Source organism: Ostrinia nubilalis, chromosome 1, assembly GCF_963855985.1.
Source record: "Ostrinia nubilalis chromosome 1, ilOstNubi1.1, whole genome shotgun sequence".
In the NCBI taxonomy this organism is placed as follows: domain Eukaryota; kingdom Metazoa; phylum Arthropoda; class Insecta; order Lepidoptera; family Crambidae; genus Ostrinia; species Ostrinia nubilalis.
Window position 1 is genome coordinate 14,020,909 of NC_087088.1, and position 22,504 is coordinate 14,043,412.

Sequence of the window (22,504 nt, forward strand, 5' to 3'; positions counted from 1 at the left end):
TAAAGGGATACAAAAATTCACACTAATAATACTCGTACATACATCGAAAAAGGGGCGGCTCGAGCGAACCGAGCGCGCCTCGCGACCTTCGGCCTAGCACGTGGTCTCCAGCAGCGGGTCGGCGGGCTTCTTCGGCGGCTCGTCCGCCGGCGCGCACACCACCTGCGACGCCGACTTGTACAGCCGCCGCGGCCGCTCCTCGTCGTCCGACAGCGCGCGCGCCGGCGCCCGCGCCCGCGCCGCCAGCCGCGCCGGCGACGCGCGCGCGCACGTGCAGCGCCGCCGGCACTCGCAGCCCGCCGCGCCGCACGCCTCGCACACCGCCGCCGCGCGCTCCAGCCGCCCGCGCTGCACCCACGGGTCGCGCGCGCGCCCCTCCAGCTCCAGCTCGCTCATCTTGCGCCAGGGGTCGGCGGCGGCGGCGGGCGGCGCGGGCCCCAGCGCCAGCTGCGAGGCCACGGGCGAGGAGCGCTCGCTGCGGGCGCGCGGCGGCGCGAGCGGCGCGCGCGCGGGCGAGGGCTGCGGCGAGGCGCGCGGGCGCTCGGAGTGGGAGCGCGCGCGGGCGGCCAGCGCGCGGCTGGCGGGCGTGACGTCGCTGAGCGAGCGCAGGTGGATGCGGCGGCGCACGCACGGCGAGTCGGCGTCGGTCACGTTGATGCTGATGTTGTGGGCGGGGCGAGGACTCCTCGGCTCCTCCGGCGCGCCGCCGGCGGTCTCGTTCCCGTCGCTCTCGCCTTTGTCGTGGGGCGTTGAGCCCTTAGCGTTAGTTGAGTTTTTGATGGGGCCGGTCCGACTTGGCCCGGCCCCCGCTAGCTAGAGGAGTCTCTCTGTCGCCGAACTGGAGGTCCCGGAACTCAAAGTAGAAGCGGGATTTTGGTCTTCGCCTGGTGAATAAAGAAATAAATATGTTGTACGGATACCATTCTACATTTATTGTATTCGCGGTATCGCCATTTTCAAAATACTTCCTAAAATAGTAAGACCCGTGTCTTACTATTTTATAATTGAAATGGAACGCGAAAGTATAAAATCTTATACTTCCTAAAATTGGTGCTAAATAAATACAGTCGATCGATGTATGTCTAATATTAAACGAATTTTGTTGAAGCTATGCTTGAGAATCGAATAATCGGTAGCAGCAAATGATAGTAATTTCTCATAATTTCTGACGCAGTTGGATAAATGAGCGGGTCACGCAAACCGTCACATAAGTCCCGGTATAAATAAAATCTGCTGTACAAATCGCTAAGTGAATGAGGTTGCCGTCATCAATCTGCCAGGCTATGCTGGCGGGTAAGCGGCTTCGAGAAGTAGTGCGCTAAAAAAGCTTTTAGTCAATCAATGAATAGCCTTACCTTGAGTAGTCTGGCCTGTGGCCGGCAGTCTTTGTCAGTTGAGCAACTCGACGGAAACAAAACGTTTCAGCCTCTCTAAATATTGGTTGAAAAGCTCAACGTCATTGTGCCCTGCACCCTGTAATATGAGAAAATACGTAGGAATATAGTAAAGTATATAAAATATTATTCTAGTAACCAACGAAATACTGCGATAGTGAAATTTTGATATAAAGAACCTATAGAATCATGTAAGATGATGTTAACCAGTCTTACATTATCAGTCTAGACATTAAGGTTAAAATTAAATCAAGGTTATCTGTATGAAATGGACAATATAATCAAGTAACCGCGCGTAATCAAGAGTTAATTATAAATAAATAAATATAATTTCTACATAACCACAATGTCAAGAGGGCACGCGCGACTGACAAGAAAACTTAGTAAATATTTGGAGGCAACTAATACGAGTAATAGCACAGGTAATAGTATGAATTTTATATGGGTTCACGACAGAAACATCAAATGACACCCCTTTTTAAGCAATAAACTTTCTTGCGTTACTTCTTAATATAGTCGAGAAATAGCTTATCGCATAATTATTTTATGTATCTTTTTTTTAAACAATGCTTTTTTCGGCGGTAAAATGTACCTATCCTTTAAGTCGCGGTTCTGGTTCTTCAGGTCTTCAGTTGTAAATCTAATATTGCTATTATAGTAGTGGCTAAAAATGATGCTACCAAAAAAGGAAATTGAAATACATTACCTCCACCCACAAGGGTTCAACAGCTCGTGGGCACCGCTCGTAGATAGCGAGCCCGTGGGAGAAATCGATCACCTCATCTTCAGTTCCATGTATGACAAGGACTGGAGAGGTCACCTTTGGAATTTTGTCGATACTGAAAATAAATGAAATAGCCAGGTTATAAACCTATGATTATAACAACGAAGGCCTACGATTTCATTTGCTTGAATTTTTAAAACCTTCATTCTTACTTATAGCCAATTATGTTACTTAGTCTTTATGTTGATGTATTTTCAAGATTTTAATTTCATCAGATACAATAATTTTATTGCACATAATTTTATGCTAAGTATAATTTGGTTTAATTAAAATTTTGAATGTAGCTAACTAAAGGCGAGAATAGATGCTCAAGTTTTAATAGTTTTGAGTGTCGTTCGATAATATGGCCCTGATCAAAGGTTTAAAGTTTTGTACAATTCAATGTTTTTCAATAATGTGCCATTGTGTCTTAAAACACGAATTTTAATTTAAAATACACAAAATGTCAAGGTAAACATAAATCTCTTTATTTACGTATTAGGGTACATACCTACAAGATTCATAACATCCGGTAGGTTAGTAAGTAAGCATTGAATTCATGGAGGTTAAAGTGGCTATGTTTGAAAGACAGATTTTTTTATTTAGGTACTCATACTACTCATAGAGTGGAAATGATATTTAGATTGATTGGACTCAGTGTTGGCAAAAAGTTAATCTGATTAATGATTAAAAATTAATGATTAAAATCATAATCAAATTTTTTTGATTATGATTAATTAATCATTAATCAAAAATTTTGATTAAGATTAATTAATCATAATCATTAATCGTTAATTTGATTATTTGATTAACTATCCACTATTTTCATAAGAAAAGGGTTGGGGGTGTATGAAAAGGTACCCGCGACTTATAAAATGTCTAGCAAAGGGGGGATCTGGAGTTGTACTGTCGTTTTCCCAAAAAACTGCGTCAACTTTCACTACTTAAAACACTTATCGCACTAGTTTTGTTTCTCACAATTCCTTCTATTCTTCCGGTATCCTCCAGCAAAATTGGGTCAGGAAAGAAGTTAAGAGGGCTGGCTGACGATAGGGGAAAAGTCCCCCCCGCCCCCTCCCAAGGTAGGGGCAAGCGTGGGCAATTCAACAGAAAGGTGGGGTTGCTAAACTAGGAGGTTTTGTGTGTCGGGGAGGTACAGGAGAGTTCGTAACAGAAGTTTCGGGGGGAAGGCCACGCGTGGGCAATTCAATAGAAGGTTGGGGTTGCTAAGCTAGGAGGTTTTGCGTGTTGGGGAGGTGCAGGAGAGTTCGTACCAGAAGTTTCGGGGGGAGGGCCACGCGTGGGCAATTCAGTAGAAGGGTGGGGTTGCTAAGCTAGGAGGTTTTGCGTGTTGGGGAGGTGCAGGAGACTTCGTACCAGAAGTTTCGGGGGGAGGCCCACGCGTGGGCAATTCAATAAAAGGGTGGGTTTGCTAAACTAGGAGGTTTTGCGTGTTGGGGAGGTGCAGGAGACTTCGTACCAGAAGTTTCGGGGGGAGGCCCATGCGTGGGCAATTCAATAGAAGGGTGGGTTTGCTAAACTAGGAGGTTTTGCGTGTTGGGGAGGTGCAGGAGACTTCGTACCAGAAGTTTCGGGGGGAGGCCCACGCGTGGGCAATTCAATAGAAGGGTGGGTTTGCTAAACTAGGAGGTTTTGCGTGTTGGGCAGGTGCAGGAGACTTCGTACCAGAAGTTTCGGGGGGAGGCCCACGCGTGGGCAATTCAATAGAAGAGTGGGTTTGCTAAACTAGGAGGTTTTGCGTGTTGGGGAGGTGCAGGAGACTTCGTACCAGAAGTTTCGGGGGGAGGGCCACGCGTGGGCAATTCAATAGAAGGGTGGGGTTGCTAAACTAGGAGGTTTTGCGTGTTGGGGAGGTGCAGGAGACTTCGTACCAGAAGTTTCAAGGGAGGCTAGGGGTGGGGGGGTGGTGGGAGTGTGGGGTTGCAAGTAAGTGCTGGAACGGTAGGGGAAGTGGACTGATATCCTCCTACGGGAGGTCGGAAGACTGCACCGGAAGTTTCAGCTAGGGAAGGGGGCGGGGGGCAGTCTAGGTTACCTTATATTTGTCTAGGTATGACCTGTCATAGAATTGTAGCCTAAAACCAAACATCTAATATTAGAATTCAATGTTTTAACATTGTTTTCGATAGAACATTTAAGAAGTTAATCAAGTTAATCAAATTAATGATTATTGATTAATGATTAACAAATTAATCATGATTATGATTACTTTTTTAATCATGATTATTTTAATCAGGATTAATTTAATCATGATTAAAATTAATCAAATTAATTAATTGATTAAAAAATTAATTGATTAGTGCCAACACTGATTGGACTGCACCTTAGAGCATCATACCGGACATAATTATCATACCCAGATAATGATGACCAAGATTGCGTGAGTGAACTATAATAGTTCTCATATTATAACTGCACTGCGGATTATGTTCGTAGTGTATTTTCGCAGCTCGAGTTCGTTAAATTATGTACCGAAAAGAAGTTTTAGTATTTAGTTTAGTTTTGCATATAAATAGTAGCAAGGGAAGGGTATCGCCGCGTCTTTACCTTACCGAGTCTGAGGAGCCCGAGAGATGCTTCGTCAAGCTTCGCAAAGCGGACTCAACGCTAGTTTCACTTTTTATGATTTAATTTTTTTCTAAAAAATTATAAGTCTCTTAACGCTATGTTTCGAACTAGCGTGCTTAAGGACTCAAATCCTCGAACCCATCCAGTTGGCGAAAAGTCCGTATAGTTAGAAAAATATCGTATTAAAATTCAGGCTTGTGTTCACATGGAAATGTAACACACTCTGGAGTGGAGCGTTTCAGTCCTGATCGCTCGACGCAAAAGAGGAAGCCTCAAGATAACAAATGTTACACATATTAAATTAGTGATAGCTAGACATCCCAACCGACGGCGATAGTGATTGTATTGAACGTCATTATGGACGACTAATTGGATAGAACGCCGCCTGTCCGACGGCTCATACGATCTTGTGAACAACTTTTGCTTTATTAAGTAAGGAAAGCAGCCTTATATGTTGTTCAATTCAATGCTGTTCTTTCTAGTAAAATATTAAGAATTTTATCGTAAAAAGAAAAAAAAACATTAAATTGAAAAACTAAATAGTAAAAATACTGTTACTAGGTATTTCCATCATCTGTTGTACTAAACCTCATATCCTTAATATTTATATGTACCTATAATTTAATTATTTTCTTGGTATGTAGTTTGTAAGTGAAACAAACAGAAATTGTGTTAATATTACATAGTACTAGCTTTCCGTCCGCGGATTTGCGCGCGTGAAAAAAAAAAGGTAAAATAGGTCCATGTGTTGTTGAGTTATGCGGTTACCAACACATTTTGCGATTCGTTTTTATATTATAGATTACTCTTTATTAGTTATATTTTTAATTTAGTCAGCTAATTTGGTTATAGGAAAGTAGCTTTATAACAATCACAACAACCAGTGAAGTATCAAATACCAGTTTAGCAGTCCACCTGTATTCAGACAAGGTCCAATGATTATCTAGGGCTGAATAGTTACCTCTACCTCAGTGAAAGCATAGCAAATTATGTAGCATTACTAGGATTTCATTACAAACATTTGATTCAACACACATGATGTTATTCAATAGTACATGTATAATTTATGTAATTAAAAACTTTATAGATGCAATGAGTACAATCAGGAAATGGAAAGATTTTTATTATTATATAAAATATTTTTTTTTGTTGTCTTTTAATGGTGTGTGAGACATACCTGTCTGTTATATTTATCAAAAAATGTAATTAGGCTAATGAGTATGTATTTGAAAATAATTTAGAATTTCAGGGGCATAATGTGTGCTCTTTTTTTTATTTAACAATAAAAAAGGCAACATACTCTCACTTGATACAAGTTCTTAATGCACATCATCAGATTGAAAAGGGACATGAGGGCATGGGCATGAGACGTAATGGATCATACTGCTCAAAGCCCATGGCTCTAAACTTTCTGGAAAGACAATCTGAAAACACTTGAAAAAAAAAACTTGTTTTTGCAATGGGAGAGGGGGAAGAATTTTTGGTGAAGCATAGCAGTCTAATTATGAAAATAAATTACAAAAGCTAACCTGAATGAAAACACTTGTGAACTTTGAAAACTAAAACTTGATTGGAATACTTAGGTAGGTAGGTACTTTATCTCTTAATCCTCTCTGCATAAAATATGAAATGCAAGTTATCTTTATTTTTAAGATAAGCCTTATGGGGAATATTAAATTTAGAAAGATTTGTCTACATAATTGCACATTATGTAAAATAAATGTAGACAGTTGGAACAGTGACTATAAGCATAAGCGTAGAGCCACTGTTCCAACTCAGTTATGTAAACAGGTAATATTTCAGTTAAATAGTGTTTTAATTCAAGAATGTGTCATAATTTTAATGAGGAAAACTTGTATTTTGATGTGTTGAATACTAAATCTCTTGTTAGCTAAGCAATAATATACATACCTTGGGAAGGCATCAAAGAACCAAGTTCTTTTGGTGTTGGGGAAGGCGACACGCATGCCCGACATGAGCGGCGAGTGCAGCACCACGGCGCCCACCTCGTAGCGAGCAGCCAGGTCTACGGTGGGTACGGTCCCAATGCTCTGCCCATAGAGAATTATATTTTCTGGGCTGATGCCATAACGCGTCCGCAATGCCTGCCAAGCAGCGTCTATATCGGCATAAAGATTCTTCTCTGAAGGCTTCCCACCACTGACACCATACCCAGAATAATCATAACTGAATATATTACAGTTTATTCTAGTACCTAAACCTAAATAAAAACTACTCATTTGTCCGAGATCCACAGCATTTCCGTGCGAGAATAATATGGTAAAACGCGCGTTAGGACTGCAACGAACAAAGAGACAAGCTATTCTGTTCCCCCTTGATGTTCTCGAGTAGAAACCCTCGATGTTTTCTTTTTCTCTCTCCGAGTACTGCCATTCTGCACGTTCTGTTAGAGTCAGTGAAAACTTCGATCCAGTTTCATCGGGCGTGAATGCATACGTGGGTTCTGGAGGCAGGAACGCAAGCTTAGCAGCAATTTTCCCCGGGCATGGCGGACAACAAAACAGGCAACAAAGTTCACTAAAACTTAACCCGTTCATGGTGATAATGTATAAATATTCATGTGAAACTATTGAACACTACACATTACAAAACCACAACTCACAAATAACTGGTCATGGCAAAAAATAAAAGAATTTCACAAAGTTGACAGTTCGTTCGTCAAGTCAACATTTCAATCAGCCATGACGGATGTAATGTTTTTTTTTTATAGTGTTGTGCACTGTAGCACGGTTTTTATCGGTTTCAGAATATGGCCACTCTTGGAGTTTCAACAAGTTTTGTGAGGTAAAAATATGTGGCCATAACCATATAAAGTTCGAACTGGGTTTTTTTAAGTGAGGGTTTAGGCCAAAGAGCATAAAAGAGTAAGAGACGGCACTCCATAGATATTTTTTGAGCTCACGCACACATATGCATTTTAGAGAACGACCCGCAAATCTTTACCAACCGCACAAACTACAGGCGGAGCTACCAACATAATGCCTTATTTTCTGACAGTATTAGTGACGTTCGTAATAACTTATCGATTATCGATACTTTGCTAGGGTTGTAATTGCATATCGATATCTAGTATAGGAACCTTCAATATTTTAATGATTACTATTTTTATTTTATACTATGTGTAAGTAAAACGAAGTTTTGTAACGTAAATTATTTATTTCGAAATAAAATAGGTATATTACAATAAGTATTGAACATGACATAGCAGTTGTAGGCATGAGGAATTATTGAAAATTATAACAAAGTACAGAAATGATAATTTTGTAAACTTTTATTTTCACAACTTTTTCTAAGAAAAAATAGGATTTTTATTTATAAACATCTTTAATTTTCTTATCAGCTGATCGAACCTCAGCCCTAAGATTACTTTTCAATGCTTTGTTGCTGTGCTTTTTTACTTTTGTCAGCAAAATTGTTTTCACTTTTTATGAAGCTGTCATTAATGATTTTACAACTTTTTCTTAGAAAAAGGTAACTTAATATTTTAAACATCTTATCATAAATTTATTTATTATGTTGTTGACATTTAAACCAACTAAAATTACAATTTGTACTCAACATTAAGAAAATGAATTTTCCAACATTTTCCATATATATCTGGTCGGCAATATGGTCATGATAAAATTGTTTAGCTTCATTTACGGTGGTACATAATTGAATTGTTGGATAAACGAGACTTTTTTTATCATGCCACCATTCGCGAAGAGATATATATGCATACAAATCATTGTCAACAGGAGTTTTCACGCTCAAACACTCTTCACAAATTAAACAAGAACTGTTCTGTAATAGTTTGGCAGCTAAATACCCGCTTACATATACTACTGGTTGGTTTTCAAGGCTACACAAATTTTCAATGGGCTGTTCTAAGTTTTCAGGGTCCGGGATAGACAACACAGGATAAAATTCAGTGTCTGTGGAATCTTGAACATTAATTTTTATTTCTGTTGTTTTTAAATTAGTTTTTAAAATGTCTTTATATTCCAGCATATGTTTATTGTTGTCTGCTTCACAATTAGCACTTCTGCTATGAGGCACTTTCAGCCCAGTAACCATGCTTGTTTTAAGCGCTGCAGTAAAGTGCGTGATAGTGGGATTTCTATTGGTTACACTGTGTTGCCTAATGATTCCAAATAAGTTTTCCAGAGAGTCTTGGTTAAACTGTCTAAGGTTCATATATTTAAACCCTTCATTCTTTAACTTTTCCCAAATATCGTTTAAGGATTTGATAGATATTTGATATCCCTTTACGCATTTAACATTTTTTAGTATCGTGTTTTCTGCTGTTATAAATTTTATGGTTTTTAACTTATCAGTATAAAAGGTCCAAGACTCAATGTGATTACTTGATGTGGAAACATTTTCCCGGATCCCTTTCTTTACGTCATTTAAAGATGATGGACCATTTGTACAATCAAATAGTTTATCTAACTGTTCAATCACAAATGCTGTATCATTGCAATCAGAAACTTCTTTCCATGCCATCATTTTTAAAATAGCTGCCACGGTATTACTCAGAGCATGCGCAGCATACTTCACCCTCATCTTAGTTTTGAATGTTGGATTTACAATGGTACTATTCAGTTTTTTAATATTTAAAAAATTTCTGTTGTGTTCTTCTGCAACTACCTTCGCTATATTCCTTATTGTTTTTTTTGCATTTTGTAACTGTCGCCAAAGCCTCTTCTCTTTAATTGTAAATGTTGATGAAGTGTCTGTAATAAAAACATTTCCATTAGTAAAAAAAACAACATTAAAGCAAATTGAATTGAATATTGGTTAATTAATCAGCAATTTTACTTAGTTTTTTAAATTAGGTATGTTTTATCTTACCTTTCATTTCAATGTTTTTCTTAGGTCTTTTATAACTGTGGACTAATATTTCTGCCTGTGCATCTTGATGGCAAATGTTTTTATCATCTGAAATATTATAAATATGCAAATTAGTTTAAAATTTATTTTGTTGTTTTATGAAACATATTATTTCCAAATCAATCAATCATTATCAAGTTTTAAAAAAATGCAAAGACAGGATAATGATAGCTCTTCTCATAAAATATGAAGCGTGGGCCCACCTTCAATAACAATGACATAATATTAAATTAAAGGCATTTAGAGGTTTTAATGTTCTGCATTCTGGATGCGGTCTGCGGGTATGTCAAGACAATCTGTAAGTGGTCGTGATAAGGCAATCAGTCACGTGTGCTTTGCGTTCTTTGTTCGTATCCGCACGGTCAAATCGCATTAATATAAAATGTACAGAAACCTAGAATGTTGTACATATAAGTTCATTTTGACCTGACTGCAGACTGCAGAACGCATCCAGGGTGGCATTCTTTAGTTTGAGGGAAGGCATATTTTAGAAGGTAAATATTAGTTTGTACACTTACCATGAGTAATGGGTTTATAGGTCATAAATGTTCTGGTGCATTGGAAGTAGAAGGAAGAGGTTCAAAAGTTGTTTTCGCAGAAATACCAGAATCTGGTATATCCACAGCTCCCAAACATGTTGAATTTAGTTGTTTGGTTGTAGTTGTAAGGGGAACTGAAAGCAGATAATGAAATGTGAATTGGGTAATAAAATGTCATGTTCTTACCCAACTTTAGGGTACAATCAGTCTAGTACATGTCTTGCTCACATTAAAAATTACTAGCTTATAAATATTATTAAACTAGCTGACCTGGCTAATTAATGTAGATTGCCTAAAATTTTTCAAATTGGTCCGGTACTTTTTTTGAAGAATTTGTATTACACAAATTACTAAAGTCCCTCTAACTCAACACACATTCTAAGCTAAATTGTGTTACGAGTGGGTTTACTACAATATTCAAGCTGTGGGGTTCTAACCCGCACTTTAGGCTATCTTGGCTCGAGTTACGGAGCCGATCAAATACAAACAAACAATTAAATATTTCCTTTTTATATTATTAGTATAATTTTAGATAAACATACCTCGTTCAACTGGATTTGACTTCTTTGGAATGCAATATGAATGATCATAAAGAACTGTAACAAAGTATAGATATAATTAATAATTGAAATTATATAAGGTGTTATTTTTTGTACTGATCATACTTTACCAACGCATCTAATAAAATCATACAAATACAACCCAAGTGTTTTTAAAAAAAAATTCAGGCTAGTTTTCGAGTAAAACGACAAAGAATGTTTCGAAAAAAATAAAAAATAAATCATCCTTTGAGCGCGGTGAGTATTCGTTTGTACGCACTATCGTAGTAGCCGGCCGAGGGCAACGACCACTGCCACGTGCCGCGCCGCGTGAGTCGGCCATATTGATATCGCTGCCAGTCGCTCCGCGCCCACAGCCCGCGCCGAGCCGCCGATCGGCATGCGGGAGCGCAACAACATAAATAATCGTCCCAGTCCGTCCAATGCGCCCAAACGTATTGCAGTGTATGTGTGATTTATTACAATGCCGCGCTTGATCAATAACAAAACGCAGGTGAAATTATGTTTCGGGCACACTAACTGGCCGACGAGAAACATTGACGAGTCGAAAACCTTCATACCTTGCTTGTTTGGAGCCGCGCAGCGCTTCAGGGAGCGCAGCCGTATCCTGACTTGACGAGATTCCGTGCGCTTCGAGGACGAAGTTCTGGATTTCAATTTCAATCACCGGCACAGTGCTGGCGGTACCCAGATGCGAGCGCCGCAGACGGCGGCTTTTGCGTAAAAATACGGAATGCCTTATCAAGGAGTTGTTGCCAGAGGGCCACGACCGCGACCTAGTTCTATCGATGGTTATTGCGGAAGTCTACCTAGGTACATACCTACAGTGTGATTTGGACAGATGAGTGCTTGTTTACGCGAAAGGGACTTTTTCCGTAAAAAAGTTAGTGCGCGAATTGTGAATACAACATCCGACGTGGTGTCTAGTGAACAGCAAGCAAGTGTGCAGCCCGAAAGCATTACCTCAATTCGATCGTGGCTAGATTAGACAGTGCAAGACAGTGTTTACGTGAACATTCAACAAAGGCTTGACGTTCAAAATGTATTGTGATTAGTGTAATAATAACCTAGGAACTTTAAATAACAACATTCAAAATAGGTAAATGTGTGAATAAGTAAAATCAATGAATCTAAAGTGTGATGGCAAATCATAATTTAGGAATTAAAACCAGGAAAATTGATCAGTGAGTTTTTTTTACAACACCTATTCATATTCAATATTAGGGTGCATTTCCACTGAAGCGAAGCGAAGTAGTAATAGGTATGTACCTATCAATTTTTTATTACGTCTCTAAATAAATTGCGTAGGCATTACGAAACCGTAGATATTGAATTCCAATTTCTATCCTTTTTTAAATTTCTAGTTTAACGCGGATGATTCGCCTCGGTTCGTTGGAAAAGTCCCCCGCTATTACACTAATGAAAATACACTTATTTACCTACTTATGTAGCTAGATTTTGTTTCTCCCAGCGCGTAGTACCTATTAACATGACGTAACATCGTACATTACATACTCACGAGTGATAATTTTTGGTAACGTAGGTTTAGTGTAATCTAACCTTTATGTGTGTGAACGTTGAATGAATGCGCGCGGCCATTGTTCGTACTCGTATGAATGAAATGAGTAAAGAAAGAGAGAGAGGCAGTGAGTGAAGACAGGATGGTTGTAAAAATAATATCTTTTTTTTGTTAGGAAAAGTAAAAACAAAAACTAGCCTGAATTTTTTTTTAAAAACACTTGGGTTGTATTTGTATGATTTTATTAGATGCGTTGGTAAAGTATGATCAGTACAAAAAATAACACCTTATATATTATTTATTGATAAGCATACAACACATGTTTGTGGTTACAAAGAAAGAACCTTGTTAAATTGCATTCGGTTGGTTTGTTTTGGAAACCAAAGAAAATTAATTAAGACATCTAAAGAAAAATTGATAGATAGTAAATTAAATTTTAAAAAAATAATTGAAGTCATCATCATACCTGTCTTGAGGTTTTCTTTATTGGAGTCTTTTACATGAAGAGGAAACTCTGTCAAAACTTCATCTGGCAAGATGGGATTGCTCAATTCCAGTGTTGGAATAGCTGAGTTCTTCAGCCGAGTTCCTTTGGCATTGAAGGATTCAGGAGTGAAGTGCCCACCACAAACAAACTTCAGTTGGTGTAACTTTTCAATAGGTACATATGCTAAGTCTTCTAAGCCAGCATTTTTAACCCACATTCGACAACTGAAATAAGAAATACCTATTAGAAAAGAAAAAGAATAACAAACTGAAATTTATTCATCAACTAATTTCTTTTAGTATTGTTATGCAATTCATTTGCAGAGTACGAAACAAAATACTGAAATTAAAAATTGGTTATGGTTATTTACTGTATGATTAAAAATATTAATCCCAGCCTTTAAGTTTACACAATCAGTAAAATTATCTTGTAATAAATGAGTGTTATTAGAAACTCACCGGTCAGAATCCAGAGGAAACCTACTCAAAAGTAAGGGTGATCCACCACGACTTCGCCTCTTATTACAAATAACGCACTTCTTGTTGTTTCTACTCTCCATTATCAGTAGAAGCCTAAAATGAAATAGGTATTAATTAAACAAAGCCTATAATTTCTCTCCAACCAGTGTCAATGCCCTGGTTCATGCATTTACCAGTTTTGAAAGTACATTTACATTTTCATCACATAGGGTTGTTTTTAATGAAAAATAGATTTGTAATAGATGTAATATTTCAAGTAAGTAGATAACATACCCATTAAACAGAAAAGTAAATAAGAGTTTAAACTTCTGTAGAAGTTGAAACACAGCTTATTTAAAAGAGTCTCTATCTCACAAAAAACATAACACTGAACAGCAAACTTTATCACGCCCGATACGGAGGAACTTAATCAACTCAACGTAAACGACAGAAAAGTTTATTTACAGTAATATTGCACCAAATCTGAGAAAATAACTTCACACGAATCAATTCGCCGGTTAAAAACTCAAACTCAATTGACAGACATTTTTTTTCATTTGTCAAACTAACAATACTACCAACATAAGGACACTAACAATTATTTTTAGTATGGTGGTATTGATCCGCGGGTTCCCCTGCTATAGTGAAATCAATCCAAAATGCACTTTATTGCTTAAGGGATAAGGTTGTATATCAATTGCTACATATAGAGACTAGTTTTTGTATGAGAAGTGTCTACCCACTGGTTTAGGCAGGAGGCGCAGGCCTCCGTTTTCCTATGTATTACTTTTCTCTATGGCCTCCGTCACTCGCCTATGCGCCTATGCCGGCCGAGATAATTATTTACCTAAAGCGCGCGACAACTCGAAGTTGCATGTGATGTTTAATTTACGGGTGAATAAAAATTCTTGATTCATAACAGTGTAAAAACCAAAGCTTTAGTTAATTGATAATTCTCTAAAATATGATCAGATCTGGAGACATAAAAAAGAACTCAGTACATAATATATTATTTTATTTAAAAAACGTGTATAAAAAGAATCGGTATGTAAGCGGAGAGATCATTTAGGTACAATTAAATAATATGAAAATTACGGACGATATTAATAATTTTTTAACTGAATGAAGATAATTAGGTATGTTAAAAATAACTTGATGACTATTTATGCATCAGTAGTTAGTGAGTTACCGGGTTCGATTCCGTACATATTCGCTCGTTCACACTTTTTCAGCCCATGCTCTCTTCTTTCTGTAAATATGCGCGTTAAAAAGCAAGTACCTAGGATTAAGATAAATATACAAACATTCTTTGAGAATAGACGAATAATAATAATAAATTATTCTTTACACAATAGTTATTTTAGAAATTCGCTAGTAAAAGTAAATAGTTTTGTTAAGTTCACTTAAACTACAAAAGTATTAATTTACAACACATTAGATACGTGTCTTTTACCTGTCTTGAGGATTAGATAAAGAGGGCTCGTGAATTTTTTATATAGATCAATTCCAATCTGCTACTACAGCTGATACAATTGACTGATTACCGTCAATTATTTACGCCTTGAGATATCTCATAATTTAAATAATTGTTTGTATAAAATAATAATAATGAAAAATCTTTGACAACTCAAAATGTACATTATTAAGCTTTTTGAAAAGCTGCATTTAATTAGTTACGATTCTTCCTTAGAATTAATCAGAGTATCTTTCGTTTGGGATCCAAAATTCGAGAGCAGAATCACAGGTCCCAATCACCATTACACCATTTAGGTACCGCATCTGAAAAGTTTGTTAAATTAATAAGTTAATCAATTTCATAACAAGGAATGGAACACAAACAGAATTGATATAGTTGAATAATTTCGATAATAATGTTACCTGAGTAACGTCGAAAGTGCTTGTTTTCACAGTAGCATATTCCTGTGGTGGATAACAATTATAGAAACATTTTATTTCACCTCTGTCTGAGGAAGCAATTAAATTTCCTGAACTTTGGTAACAACTTGTTATCTTGCTGGAGGGTTTAATAATGGGTGGCTCAGGCCATATTTCATGTGATTTAACATAAACATGGTCCTCTGGATGCAATAAATGCAATGTGCCTTTAGAATCACCCACATATAAAGCAGTTGGGGACCAGCTAACACAAACTGGGTATCCTTTATCTGTTGGTATTTTAACATCACTAGCAATAAGTTTTCCAGCCACTTTATCCCAAACAGCCAATGTTTTGTCCTCACTCACAGATGCCACCATATTCTTGTAGCTGTGTAGAGACAATACAGGACCCTTGTGCGGTTTGTAAGCATTTATCGGTTGCGGGCCCGTACGTAAGTCAAATGAGAGTATTTTCTTAGAATACAAACCAGCCATCACAACATTTTCAGTAGATACAACTGATAACGCTGACATGCCACACCTGCAATTATAATTATGATAATCTTTATAGCAATGATCCAGCTGGTACATATGTATTGTTGTCTTAATTTGATAAATAAGCAAATCATTCTTCTCTTCAAATCATTTCTTAATTGTTATGAAAACTGTTTGTGATTATGGTGGACAATATCAAATATGGAAGTTTGGTACCTACTTGAAAGTTAGAATGCATTCAAGTCCAGCTTCTAAATCCCAAGCTTTCACAGTATTGTCCCATGACGCTGAGTAGATTTTGGTTGCAGAGTCAATATTATCTGGAGCAAGGTCCCACACCCAGCCTGCGTGGGCATCGTGCCTTATATGCTTTGGTTTGGCATCAGACAAGGTTGTTGTATTATCACTACTATCATGAGGAGTGATGTCTAAGACATTCCATAATGCCATTCCTCTATCTCTGCCTCCAGATACACAATATTCACCTTTCTGAAATTCATGGGATGTCATGTACCAAATTGTGGCTTAAAAATAAAAAAGACTCAAGAGAAATTCAAGTTACAAACAATACTTACATTAACCAATAGAACTGTATCAACAGAAGCAAAATGGACGTCTTTCACTACAATATGTCTCATACATTCTTTGACATTGCTCCATTTTCTTCTCTCTACATCCATGTCAATGCAGACGTCTTCCCAATTCAACTGGTCATTATCTAACACTTTCAGATCAAGTAAAGCTGGAAAGCAACCTTTAATTTTACTATGAACCCAATGTTTCCATAGATGATCATCTGCTAATATGTCTGCAAATCGCCTGCATACTTTGCTTAGAGTATTCCTGAGAAAATAGGGATCCAAATATGAACATATATTTAAAATAATCTGAAAAAAAAAGTAATTTCTTTTAAAATAAATTATCAAAAAATTACTTAAGTAATTTATATGTAATTAACATGTTTTTTTTTTAATAATTACAAATTGTAATAGTATTATTACCTCAACTGGCATGTTTTCAAAACATGCCTCATCAAAATCCTCTTTGATTACTTCCACATTGGCTTCCAAGTTTAGTATTTGTTCTTTCACAGATTGTAGCATGTCACACATATTGAAGTAACTATATGGTTTGGCCTGTGATAAGTGAGAATGTAGCTTAGCAAAAAGATAGCATAAAATGTTAGAAGTTTTGATCATAAAATACTATTATTAATATTACTGGAAAAGTTATATTTTGCATAAGTAGCACTCAGGTGTAAGTAGATATCTAATAAAGGCATTCGTGCATACATTCATGACAATACACTTTTGAAGTGAATGGCCTTTTAAGGTAGTGGTAGGAGGGCACATGAAGTAAATTTAGAATTTAAGTATTACTTAAATAGTGGTATTACATAAAAAATATATTTTATAAATTAAATCTTTATTGTGAACCATTTACTGTCTGTAGATTAAGACAGAATAAGAAAAGAAATAATTTTGTAACTTAAAAAAATGAACCAGTTTAAAGTCATACTTGTACACAAATTTTGCAGTCCAGGATTAAAATTTTGTTTCTAAAATCAGTAGAATTAGATATAACGTTAATATTATATTACTAGATTAATTAGAGCTTCCAGTTTTAATTAAAATAATCATTTGAACAAAAACAAAGTTTTAATTTTTTTATGTCGTAATGTGTCAGTGTCAAGCAATAAGTTTTTTTTTAATAAGTTTCACGCCTTATGACAGAGCCTTTTTGGCTAAGCAAAAATACCGGTTTTTACATCCCTTACAGCATACAGCCAATCTTTTTTTTTTGTCTAAAAAGATTTGAAGTCAGAGCTGTAAAAAAATAGCGACGTTTTACCTGAAAATAAAACGTTTATTAAACATACTTACCTTATTCGAAGCCTTTATAATGAGAGTAGTGTCTGTCTTTTCCTGTTTGAGTACTAGTTTTGACGTATAATCTGCCCACGTGACTTCCGCTCCGGTCCCCCACCGCCTAAGCACGCCTCAATTAACGACACTAGCGCCACCAACGGTAGCTCGAAACTAGGTTTCGATATTCTCGCCATTGTGTTTTATGACACCAGGTAGATTTAAAAAGTAGGCTTCGAATAAGGCAAGTATGTTTAATAAACGTTTTATTTTCAGGTAAAACGTCGCTATTAAACAGTACTGTACCGTTATTCGAAGCCTTTATAATGAGAGACGTGTCTATTATCTCCTGGTGGCGCTGTGTAATCGCCAATGTGATCAATTTAAGAATAAGACATTGATCAGTGAGAAATGTTACGAATTAGTTAGAACTTTAGCTTATCTGTCTACTGAGTGGTAATATACTGTGTGTAGGTACATTATAATATTTTACAGAACGCAACCTGCATCTGCATCTGCATCTCCGTAAATTCACGTCTAATGCATCGTTTATTAACAACTATGTAATAATGAACTATCGGTTACTTTACGTCATGTAAAAGGCGCAAAAGCTACGTCCACTCTCACTCACAGTATCAGACCGTTGGATGAATTTAATAAGCTTCGGTAGGAGTGAATAATTATTAGGTATGGATAAGAATATTCACTGGTACAGTTAAGGTCGCTTGCCGATAGCGGGCGTTTGATGATTTCCAACATTTCCCACATTTAGGTATCAGCTCAGATTTTAATATTTATAAACCTTTACAGGACCGTAGCCTAGGTGGACGGTGTAATGAATAGGTGACAATAGCTAGCCGGCTATGTATAGGTACGATACTTTTGTATTGCCTGAGTATTCCGCGTTATCGCTGTTCGCTAGGGATAGCGAAGTTTGAGTCGGAATTGATAAAATTTATAATAATACAGACTTTCCTAGTACAAACTTAGTAAACTTTGCGGTTTACAAACGTCGGTGCTGTGGTAAGACTGTGCGACCATTATCTTTAGGGCTAACAGTGATAACTTGTCAGCTAGATCAGCTTATTGACGGTTAGTCAACCAGCTTAATTCAGAGCAATCTTAATATTATGTAATTATGTATTATTGTAATTACAATTATGATAATAATGTTATAGGGCTGAACAAGAGTTTGTTTGCATCAACACAAAAACTATCTTTGTGTTGGAGTCCTTTAACCACGAATTCTATGTATAAAATCATAATAACATCATTCTACCACCAATAGTAGCGGAGCATCAATAAGAATGTTGCGAAAGCGGGAAAAGTTATGCAAACGAAGTCGCAAGCACAGCTAAAATTAAATGATAGTTTCGTAGCCGATCTAAACCTTATCAGGTTTCATCAAGGCCCTTAGGGTGGGCATCGGATTTAATTTCGAATGATTTATTTTCATCACCCTGAATGCCGTTGGACGATCGCTCATTTGCACGATGTAATAATATTTATGTAAAAATATTTATGTAATGATGTTTGTGTAACACTAAGTTTTATATCATCGCCAATGTCACTCATGATTCATTGAAGTGTACATACCTAAGTTGCCAGTAGGTAGGTAAGTACTAATTTTTGTGACAATAGTCAGCAGAGACAAATTACTTTATTGACCTAGCGAGTCGGGTAGGTATTAGAATATTTCACGAGGCTGTTGTAGTTAAAACAAGTTAACTCGTAAACAGTTGTGTGTGCCACAACATTTTGCTTGTGACTACCTTCGTTACAGTATAATAATTGATGGATTTAAATCATATCAAATACGAATTTTGTAAATTGTACTATGTAGGTAGGCGAAGGACTTTCGGCCCCAAGCAAAGAGCTTAAGAGTGCGGCACATTATCCAAAATTAATTCCAACCATGTTTATGTACTTCTGTGTGACCCTAAGGTCACAGTGATAATTGGAAAAATCAGAGTTATATTACTTTCTTGGACTGAAGGTTTTGATTTATTCCCTTTAACTCCTCGTAAAAGTCGTTCATATTCATACGACAATTTTTATTGAACCACAGAGGTCCACAAAAGGTCGAATTAACAATATGACATGGTGTCATATGACATTAATAATAAATTATATTTATTTACTTAAATTAAGTAGACAAGACGTAGTCATTGACACTATAATAGGGCACACGGAAAGTTCAGTTAAGAGACTGAAGACTTGTGTGACTTTTGGTATGCAATCTTTTCTCCAACGAATGTAATGGCTTGTATAAATGAGAAAATAACAAATTATAGTATGTAAACCTACGCGGTTTAATATATATTATTTAGTAAGTACGGTTTACTAAAGTCACTGTTTTCGTTGTACAGTGAAATTCAATTGCGAAATGCGTTACCATGCAGCGTGCCCAATTTGTTTTAAGCTCAGATAAGCTTTATACTTTTGGTTATTGTGGATCATAAGTATTTGGTATTGGGTGCCATGAGCGCCTCAAGTTGGCGGTTAAAATGCTCTTTGCCTCACGCAAATCATGAATTGTAGTGTTATAACATGAGAAGAGCCAATGCTTTAGGATTTGTAACGTTACGTGACTTGATCTGTATGTTTTTGGTAACCGAGACTCGGTTATGCCATTTTGTATTTATGGAGTTCACCTTTTACTGTTACTAGTTTGTAAGACTGTTATTATTTTGTTTATTTAATTTATATAGGTAAGGACCGACTTAATTGTGTTTATTATTCAGACTTGTGTGCTTTTATTACAATAGGGGCATGGGTTATATCTGACTCCGAAGCAAGGATGGGTCCTGAGTTACCCCAGAATGAAGTCGTCCAATAGGTAAGGGCGCGAATGTCGCGACTCTTTCTGTGCGAATCAATTGCCGTCAGAACATTTGCATGAGTCTGTCGGTGTACTATAGGTATGTATAGCAGACAAATACTTATTTTAGTATTCAGTACTTTGTGGTACCTGCCAAGCGTCTATGAATGTATACCTTATTTAAAAGACTATCAGGTCAATAGTTGTAACTTTACTATGCAGAGGCTGCATAAAGGCTTAAGTTTATTTAATTTCTCCAGGCGTTAACTGTTCGGTACCAAAAATTCAGGGCGCATAGCTGCGGCCCCGATTAATTAACATCCTTCAAGATTCTGAAGGTTTAGGGCGATGCCCTTGTATCATCTCGGCAGTAATGAAATAAGCCAAACTGACACGAATCGAGTAATTTTTGCGTAATCTCATGATCTCTGTCTCCACCACTTTTGTCATGAAATAAAGCATTTTAATTAGGGTTCCATAACCCTTGAAAATTATGAGGATTTGGGGCGATGCCCTTATGTCCTCCCGGCAACATTACTTTAATTTTGCCGTGCAAAATAGAATTTCAGACCCTTTTATAGTTATGCGGATTTAGGGCGAAGCCCTCATGTCTACTCGGCAACTTTACTTATTTTCGTTTGCCGTGGAATAAGGCGTTTGGGTTCTATAACTCTTCAAAAATTATGAGGATTTAGGACGATGCCCTCATGTCTTTGAACCGCAAATACAAACGAGCGAGGTTGCTTGGCTCGAAATGTAATGATTTGAGTCCGATTCTCCTTGGGTAATCTCCTATCCCAGTGGGATGAGGGATAACATGAGGGTTTAGAGCGATGCCCTAAGACCTCTCGATGTAAATAAAAATGAGCGAGGTTGCTCGGCTCGAAATGTAATGATTTGAGTCCGGTTCTCTTTGGGTCCCAATCTCCTATCCCAGAGGGATGAGGGATAACATGAGAGTTTAGAGCGATGCCCTAAGATCTCTCGACGTAAATAAAAATGAGCGAGGTTGCTCGGCTCGAAATGTAGTGATTTGAGTCCGGTTCTCTTTGGGTAATCTCCTATCCCAGTGGGATGAGGGATAACATGAGGGTTTAGAGCGATGCCCTAAGACCTCTCGATGTAAATAAAAATGAGCGAGGTTGCTCGGCTCGAAATGTAATGATTTGAGTCCGGTTCTCTTTGGGTAATCTCCTATCCCAGTGGGATGAGGGATAACAAGAGGGTTTGGACCAATGCCTTACTAAGACCTCTCGACATAAATAAAAATGAGCGGCGTTGCCTGGCTCGATATGAGACTCCTTGAGTGTTTGAGTTTTCTCCTATCCCGGTGGGATGAGGGAGAAAAGGTTCTGGCTCCTGGTTTTTCCCTGTTTGCTCCAAGAGAACTTACCCTCGCTACAGGATTATGCTGCTGCGTTTTGGTTACACTGCCATCTAGCTTGCCGAGTAGCCAGTTTGAGTTTTCCACTGTAGGTATTTAGCATAAGGCGAAATCTCAGATCGATCTGCGGAGCAGAGTTGCGATCGTATTGCTGCCGAAAAATTTTCCAGACGCCGCTAGCATCAAATAAACTGCGTATCAGGCTGAATAGACGATGTTCATCCTTCACCGTTTATTACACAGACTCACTGTTTATCTACACAGTAACAGCATAGCGTTTTCCTGAAATCATAGTTTAAGAAAACCACAAAGGTATTATTATACCTACGTACCGTATCCTAATAGGACAAACTGCACACTTCACTCTTGGGTTATAAGCCATGCGTTAGACTTCCATAATGGCGGTAGAATAGGTACGTCGGTACGCTACCCTACCTAGTGAAAGTTTTCATACTTTCCCCGGATGCATATTGATAAAGGTAGTTTACCGTTTATTTATTTTGTTGATTTATAAATCAACACAATCCGTCCGATGGAATTCGTATGTCTGAAATGGTATTGGTAAGTTGGTACTTACAGCTTATTGTAGCAAGCAATCACATCTTACGACTATCCACCATCCTTTGATTTGACCTCTACGCCAACTCTTGCTCCTCTTCTGCACGTGGACATAATATTTCCTCTTTCCTTTTGAAAATAAAGACATCTAACGGAAAACCCTTAGGAACAAACACAGCTAAAAAGGAGTGTTATACCGTTAGGAATGAACATTGCTAAAAAGGAATATTAGTTTTAAAACACATCTAACGAAAACCGTTAGGCACAAACATTGCTAAAAAGGAAAGTTAGTTTTAAAACA

The 22,504-nt window shown here is 37.5% G+C and overlaps 3 protein-coding genes across 8 annotated transcripts; all 3 read right to left on the bottom strand.

Annotated features, from left to right (window-relative positions):
- Positions 1–568: 568 nt before the first annotated feature.
- Positions 569–7,447, bottom strand: LOC135073467 (alpha/beta hydrolase domain-containing protein 17B). The gene is made up of 4 exons (XM_063967653.1): positions 6,658–7,447; positions 2,101–2,233; positions 1,356–1,473; positions 569–884 (listed from the first exon to the last, which is right to left on the bottom strand). Exons 1-3 carry the CDS (start codon positions 7,302–7,304, stop codon positions 1,390–1,392), a joined length of 864 nt encoding a protein of 287 aa, XP_063823723.1. The 5' UTR covers positions 7,305–7,447; the 3' UTR covers positions 569–884; positions 1,356–1,389.
- A 499-nt stretch (positions 7,448–7,946) lies between these two features.
- Positions 7,947–10,796, bottom strand: LOC135073477 (uncharacterized). 2 transcript variants are annotated; one of them, XM_063967663.1, is made up of 4 exons: positions 10,721–10,796; positions 10,158–10,312; positions 9,601–9,687; positions 7,947–9,482 (listed from the first exon to the last, which is right to left on the bottom strand). In XM_063967663.1, exons 2-4 carry the CDS (start codon positions 10,180–10,182, stop codon positions 8,272–8,274), a joined length of 1,323 nt encoding a protein of 440 aa, XP_063823733.1. In that variant the 5' UTR covers positions 10,183–10,312; positions 10,721–10,796; the 3' UTR covers positions 7,947–8,271. The 2 variants fall into 2 exon arrangements, with proteins under 2 accessions (XP_063823733.1, XP_063823739.1); XM_063967669.1 differs by lacking the exon at positions 10,721–10,796 and having other exon boundaries at positions 10,158–10,357.
- A 3,404-nt stretch (positions 10,797–14,200) lies between these two features.
- LOC135076164 (F-box/WD repeat-containing protein 9-like) lies at positions 14,201–17,260 on the bottom strand. Of its 5 annotated transcripts, none has more exons than XR_010258199.1 (7): positions 17,094–17,260; positions 16,577–16,711; positions 16,151–16,462; positions 15,796–16,064; positions 15,081–15,621; positions 14,656–14,981; positions 14,201–14,451 (listed from the first exon to the last, which is right to left on the bottom strand). XR_010258199.1 is itself a non-coding variant. In XM_063970652.1 (7 exons), exons 2-7 carry the CDS (start codon positions 16,685–16,687, stop codon positions 14,895–14,897), a joined length of 1,191 nt encoding a protein of 396 aa, XP_063826722.1. In that variant the 5' UTR covers positions 16,688–16,711; positions 17,094–17,260; the 3' UTR covers positions 14,201–14,894. The 5 variants fall into 5 exon arrangements, 4 of the variants coding, with proteins under 4 accessions (XP_063826722.1, XP_063826703.1, XP_063826730.1 ...); XM_063970652.1 differs by having other exon boundaries at positions 14,201–14,981; positions 16,151–16,317; positions 16,403–16,418; XM_063970633.1 differs by having other exon boundaries at positions 14,201–14,981.
- Positions 17,261–22,504: the final 5,244 nt, after the last annotated feature.

What these genes read in the sequence shown, in the direction of transcription:
- LOC135073467 (XM_063967653.1), bottom strand. Translation starts at nt 7,304, where the DNA reads ATGAACGGGTTAAGTTTTAGTGAACTTTGTTGCCTGTTTTGTTGTCCG. An exon ending in TTCTTTGATGCCTTCCCAAG is followed by an intron (nt 2,234 to 6,657) that starts GTATGTATATTA and finishes ATTTATTTTCAG; the next exon opens with TATCGACAAAATTCCAAAGG. An exon ending in TTGAACCCTTGTGGGTGGAG is followed by an intron (nt 1,474 to 2,100) that starts GTAATGTATTTC and finishes CTCATATTACAG; the next exon opens with GGTGCAGGGCACAATGACGT.
- LOC135073477 (XM_063967663.1), bottom strand. Translation starts at nt 10,182, where the DNA reads ATGACCTATAAACCCATTACTCATG. An exon ending in CTATAAACCCATTACTCATG is followed by an intron (nt 9,688 to 10,157) that starts GTAAGTGTACAA and finishes ATAATATTTCAG; the next exon opens with ATGATAAAAACATTTGCCAT. An exon ending in GAAAAACATTGAAATGAAAG is followed by an intron (nt 9,483 to 9,600) that starts GTAAGATAAAAC and finishes TTTTTATTACAG; the next exon opens with ACACTTCATCAACATTTACA.
- LOC135076164 (XM_063970633.1), bottom strand. Translation starts at nt 16,687, where the DNA reads ATGTGTGACATGCTACAATCTGTGAAAGAACAAATACTAAACTTGGAA. An exon ending in TTGAAAACATGCCAGTTGAG is followed by an intron (nt 16,463 to 16,576) that starts GTAATAATACTA and finishes TTTTTTTTTCAG; the next exon opens with ATTATTTTAAATATATGTTC. An exon ending in ATACAGTTCTATTGGTTAAT is followed by an intron (nt 16,065 to 16,150) that starts GTAAGTATTGTT and finishes CATGAATTTCAG; the next exon opens with AAAGGTGAATATTGTGTATC.